The sequence below is a fragment of the Vicia villosa genome, unplaced genomic scaffold (genome assembly GCF_029867415.1).
Source record: "Vicia villosa cultivar HV-30 ecotype Madison, WI unplaced genomic scaffold, Vvil1.0 ctg.001670F_1_1, whole genome shotgun sequence".
NCBI lineage: Eukaryota > Viridiplantae > Streptophyta > Magnoliopsida > Fabales > Fabaceae > Vicia > Vicia villosa.
In genome coordinates, this window is record NW_026705694.1 from 187,374 (window position 1) to 193,373 (window position 6,000).

The following is a 6,000-nucleotide window of genomic DNA, read 5'->3' on the forward strand; positions in this document are numbered from 1 at the left end:
TGGGTCCCTGAACAGAGTCCTAATTTATGGTGGAGCCTTGGGTGAAGATAGTAAAGCAGTAATCGAAGGATATGTCGACTGATTATGCAGGTTGTATGGATTTTAGAAAATCTATTTCTGGATATGTTTTCACTATGTTTGGCACTGCAATTAGTTGGAAAGCAACACTTTAGAAGGTTGTTGCTCTATCAACCACTGAAGTGGAGTATATTGCCCTAACTGAAGCTGTGAAAGAAGCATTGTGGCTTGAAGGTTTTGCGAAGGAGCTGAAACTTCAAGGTCGAGGTATCACTGTTAAATGTGATAGTCAAAGTGCAATACACCTGTCGAAGAATTCAGCCTATCATGAGCGAACTAAGCACATTGATGTGAGACTGCATTTCGTCAGAGGAGTAATCGAGCGTGAAGAAGTCCAAGTGCTGAAGGTTTCGACTGAGGACAATGCTGCTGATATGATCACAAAGACATTGCCAAGTTGCAAGTTTTTCCACTGTATGCAGTTGATAAAGCTGCATGAAGAAAGCTAGTTTGTTCCCTTGACGTGGTAGAGTTAGGTCCAAGGTGGAGATTTGTGAGATATTGGATCGAACTCTAGTATGGTCGAAGGGTAGCTTCTTGATTCGACAGGATTAAGCATGAAGTCGAAGGTTGTTCACATGCTTGTGTCGAAGATGCTAGGGCTGTTAGCATGTTAAATTAGGTTTTAGTGTTCAAACCCTAATTTGTTAAGTTAACTTGTTTATTAAGTTGGCTTGTGTAATGGGCCTTGTGGAAAAAGCCCATTAGTTAGTATGTTAGGTTTTATTATAAATAGCATACTAGTCTCTCATCATTGCTAAGCTGCAAATCCTAATTTAGGGTGAGAGAGGTAATTCTTGTAAACTTGTAATCTTGTTTTAAGAGAAAGTAAAAGAATAGCAGTTATAACCAATTCTTGTGTTCTTCTTCTTCCTTGTCCTTTATTCTTCCCTTGCATTATACTTTGTTCTTGGCATCGAATTCACAACTTTTATGACCTTCGTTTATGTTTAAAATAATATATCCTTCCTCTGTTAAAAAAATTGAAGCGGAGCACTACAAATTTTATAATTTACCATCTATCATTTAGAAAGTATTGTTTTTCTTTATTTTAGTTTAATAATCCACCATTATTTATATTTTATTCATTTTTAAATTCAATATATTACAAACTGATCGGTTTTTTTTTTTTATTATATAAACTGATCTATTTTATAGTCGAGTAATACAAGACCATCTCGCAATAATCAATTTATATAAAAAATAATCAAAATATGATATGATCCAGTGGATTTTTACAAAAGTAGATCTCAAAATAAAAAAATAATTGTGTATTATTCAATTTGCAAATTTTTACACCAGACCAAATCATGCCAAAGGTGAAGAAATCGAAAAGCATCATCATGGATAAAATACAATAAATTTTTGTTTGTTCCCATTTTTTTTCTTTTCAAATGGAACAGTTTGGTTTTATATTTATAATTATGGATAAACTACATAAGATTTTTGTTTGATTCAATTGTATTTTTTTATGTCAAGTTGGTTTTATATAGAACCATAATAACATATAAACTCAACAAAGAATAAGAATCACATAAATCTAACTAGTGAAAAAAAAGTTAAGAATAATGGATGCAATATATTTAGGGTTGTTTGGTGTAGTTATTGGGTTTGTGCTATGGTGGTGGAATGAGTATTGGTATGTTATTCCTCTCAAATTCAAATGCTTCAAATCTTCAACAAAGTTGCCACCAGGTCATATGGGTTTACCTTTCATTGGAGAAATGATTACTTTTCTTTGGTACTTCAAGATTGTTCGACGTCCAGAGGATTTCATTAACGCCAAGAGACGCAAGTAAGTTTTATTAGAAACACAACTAATTTATATATTTGTTATCTGTATCTCTGAAAAAAGACGAGTCTCTGACACTTATAAGTTATAACAGATATGGCGATGGTGAGGGCATGTTTAGAACGCACCTATTTGGAGCACCTTCGATCATAGTATACACTCCCGCTGTTAACAAATTTGTGCTATTTTCGGACAGCAACTTCAAGCAAGAATGGCCAACTGTTGAACTTATGGGTGTAACTTCAATGGCGGCTGTCCATGGTAAGGCTCATACTAGGGTCCGTAAGTTTGTTACCAATGCCATCAATCGGCCCGATGCCCTAAGCCGCATGGCTGCTCTTGTTCAGCCTCATATAGTTACTTCTCTACGATCTTGGGCTGAGATGGGGAAGATCAAAGCAAAAGTTGAAACTCAAAAGGTATTTAACAATTAACAGTTGATATAGTTGTTAGTAAAATAGATCTTTACTTAGAGTCTTTATTATTGCATTATTATCTTATCTTAAATTAACCACAATATTTTAATGACATCTCTCACATCATGTGATGCTCTCCGTCATGATGTGAGAAACTAATGTAGATTTATTTATTTAAACTAATAGAAAGGTTAACAAAAATTATGATTTCACATGAAGTACAAAATTAAAAATGTTATAATAATAATGTTATTTTTTATTTAAACAGCCAACTTGATAGGATTAATATGTTTCTTTTTTTTGTTTTCCCTAAAGTAATTTATATTATAGATCTTTGTTATTCAATTTGACATATTTTCACCAGTATTTGGAAGGAGTATTACTACTCTAAGATTTAAGATATCTATCTATCTATCTATCTCTCTCTATATATATATATATATATATATATATATATATATATATATATATATATATATATATATATATATATATATATATATATATATATATATATATATATATATATATATATATATATATATATATATATATATATATATATATATATATATATTCGCGTCTGAAGTTATTTTCTGAACTATTCTAAAGTTTTTGCAATAAATTTCGCAGGTTTTGTTGATATTTAACATTTTTTAATATATACTTGCAATAAATTTTGCAAGTAATTGTATCAGAAGTTCAAAATAAAACAGGTGTGTCTGAAAGTTAACTTTCAGACATTAGAATTTCCTGCATATTTTATTTCAAAATTTCCTACAATAATGCACATAAAATTTTAAGATTTTATCATTTTCTATTGACACACGCAATTTTTTCCACTAGTAATAGTATGAGCATTTTAACTTCGGACAAACCCGTTTAGTCATTTTTATAGTGAAATTATATGAGCTACAGGGGACGTGTGCGTTTGAAAGTTATCTTTTGGACAAGGATATTTTCTTACATTAATAGGGTTTGAGAGAAATATATAGTTATAAATTTATCTCAATCATGCATACCATGTAATATTTATGTGAAATTTCTCAAAATGCTTTTAGGAAGCTAAACTATTAAATATTAAATGTAGATGTCATTCGAAAACATTGGAAATCTTTTCTTAGGCAAGGAGTCAGGCCTTTTTCTTAATTCTTTGGATAAACTCTATCAAGGCATCCTTCCAGGTGTGAGAGCTTATCCAATTAATATTCCTGGTTTTGCATACTACAATGCTCTTCAGTGTAGAAGGAAGCTTGAGGACATTTTCTCGATCGAGTTAAATAAGAGAAAATTAAAAAATCGAAATAAGGTAGAAGCACTTGATTTGATGGATGGGTTAATGCAAATTGAAGACGATGAAGGTGACAAATTGAGTGACAAAGAAGTTGTAGACAACATTGTCTCTCTTGTACTAGGTGGATATATCTCTACTTCTCTTGTGTCTATGTGGGCTATTTATCTTCTTGCCAAGTATCCAAATGTGCTAAAATTGCTAAGGGTTAGTATTTTTTTAAAAGAATTTTATTAACTTTTATGCATGCTTAGTTTAAATTAAGATGAAACTCTTAATTTTTTATCACTATATTTATTCATTTTTCTGCTTTTTTCCCCGCATTTGTAGGAAGAAAACATGGCTTTCACAAAGGGAAATTCAGGAGATTTTATTACGGCTAAAGATGTTTCAAATTTAAAATATACAAACAAGGTTTTCCACTAGTTATGCAAATATATGTTTATATAGTGAAAAATATTTGTTAATAGTTTTATATATTAATAATTATACACAGGTTGTTGAAGAAGTGATAAGAATGTCCAATATTTCAGCCTTTATTTTCAGAAAAGTTGTAAATGAAGTTGATTATAAAGGTATGTGGTTGTAGACTAATTCTTGAGAAAATTATTTATCTCTTTGTATTTTATTGTCACTCGTTCAAAACTTATATATTACACTCATTTTTTTAATGTAAAATGTCATTTTTACTTAAACAAAATTTTTCATTGGAAGAGTTAAATGAAAAAAATTACTACAGTATTCTAATTACTATTATAAATAAGTTTGATATTTTTAATATTTAATAATTAATTTATCTAGTTCATATATCAACTAAATATATTGATTGTCAAATGTATCAACAAAATTTAAATTTATTTATAATAGTAACTAGAGGGTGTACGAATTAATGTCTAGTTTTAAATATAAAATTGTAGTTCATGTGCTCTCAAATAATTATGACATTTGTGAAAAAAATATATTTTAAAAATTATTCATTTTTTATTTTTAAAATAGTATTGATCGGTTTCTTTTTTATTGTATAATAATCTAATTAAACTTACCATTAATATTTATTGATACAAAACACAATTTTTATTTTGTAGGTTATAAGATACCGAAGGGATGGAAAGTAATTTCTATGCTTCGTTATATTCACACAGATCCAGAGAATTTTAGGGATCCCATGTATTTCAACCCTGATAGATGGAATGTACATTTGCTGACTATTTTTAATTTTGATTTTTCATATTAGTTAATTTTTTAATTGATTAATTTATATAATAATTATCAATTTTATTTATAAATTATTAGGAGACGGCAAAACCTGGAACATATCAAGTTTTTGGTGCTGGACAAAGGCTATGCCCTGGAAACATGCTAGCAAGAGTTCAACTAGCACTTCTGCTTCATCATTTGTCCATTGGATACAAGTAATGTTTCATCATAGTGTTTGATATATAATATGTTTTTCTTTTAAAGTTTTATATTAAGGTAGAATAAATTAGATGTCACTTTATATTTTAATGATTTAATGATATCTTTTATATATTGAATGCAGGTGGGAGCTCATTAATCCTAATGCAAATATAATTTATCTTTCACATCCTGCTCCTATTGATGGGGTCGAAGTCAAGTTCAGCCAATTGTGAAGAAAAATTATGGAAGGTTGTAGACAAATAAAATTCTAGATTCAAACTTTGATGTTTGCTTCTCTGAATAATATCCTAATGACTATGTATTTAAACATTTCAATTAAATTTGTAACACATAGTCATTTCAAGAAAATCTAAATTTTATTTAAAAAATAGAAGTGTATTAGAAGAGTTCATTAATTATAGCATGTTGAGAAATGCGGTGGAAAGGCAACAAGACACACGTTTGGCCAGAAGCTACACTTTGTAGCTTCTTGAAATCACAGTGGGAGTAAACGTGCGTTTGTAGCTTCAAACGCCAGACCAAACAGGCCATTAGTTGTAATTGGTTATGGGTAGTTTTTTAACTGATTCATAATTCATGTTTGCAATGGTTTAAGGTTATTTAAAGTGAGAGTTAGCTTCCCATACAAAAAGTGAGAGTTAACTTAAGGAATTCCACTATCAATTGTGATTTAACATGGAGGAGACTTTCATCTTTGATGGAAAGAAATTTGATTTTTGCAAAGACAAGTTTTATAGCTTCTTCATATCTCAAGGTACTGGTCTTTGATAATATGTATAAAGCTCTGTCAATGTAGTTAGTGTTGCACTTACTAGCAAATAGATGAGTATTGAGCAAAATAAAGATTTCAAAATGATCACAAGACAAGATGCTTCTTTATGAATTCCATTACTTTTGAAAAGTTTGGATTAGTCATGATTATAGTATATGGACAAATTACATTCAATATTTTCTAGCTTATTATTAGCTTATGCAAACAAGTGCAAAATGAGAAATATTTTACC

The 6,000-nt window shown here is 29.5% G+C and overlaps 1 protein-coding gene across 1 annotated transcript; it reads left to right on the forward strand.

Annotated features, from left to right (window-relative positions):
• The first annotated feature begins 1,580 nt into the window (after positions 1 to 1,580).
• LOC131636230 (ent-kaurenoic acid oxidase 2-like) lies at positions 1,581 to 5,740 on the forward strand. Its single transcript, XM_058906869.1, has 8 exons — positions 1,581 to 1,873; positions 1,965 to 2,289; positions 3,377 to 3,784; positions 3,908 to 3,991; positions 4,074 to 4,152; positions 4,663 to 4,769; positions 4,871 to 4,989; positions 5,118 to 5,740. The coding sequence occupies exons 1-8, from the start codon at positions 1,647 to 1,649 to the stop codon at positions 5,206 to 5,208; spliced, it is 1,440 nt and encodes a 479-aa protein (XP_058762852.1). The 5' UTR covers positions 1,581 to 1,646; the 3' UTR covers positions 5,209 to 5,740.
• The last annotated feature ends 260 nt before the right edge of the window (positions 5,741 to 6,000 follow it).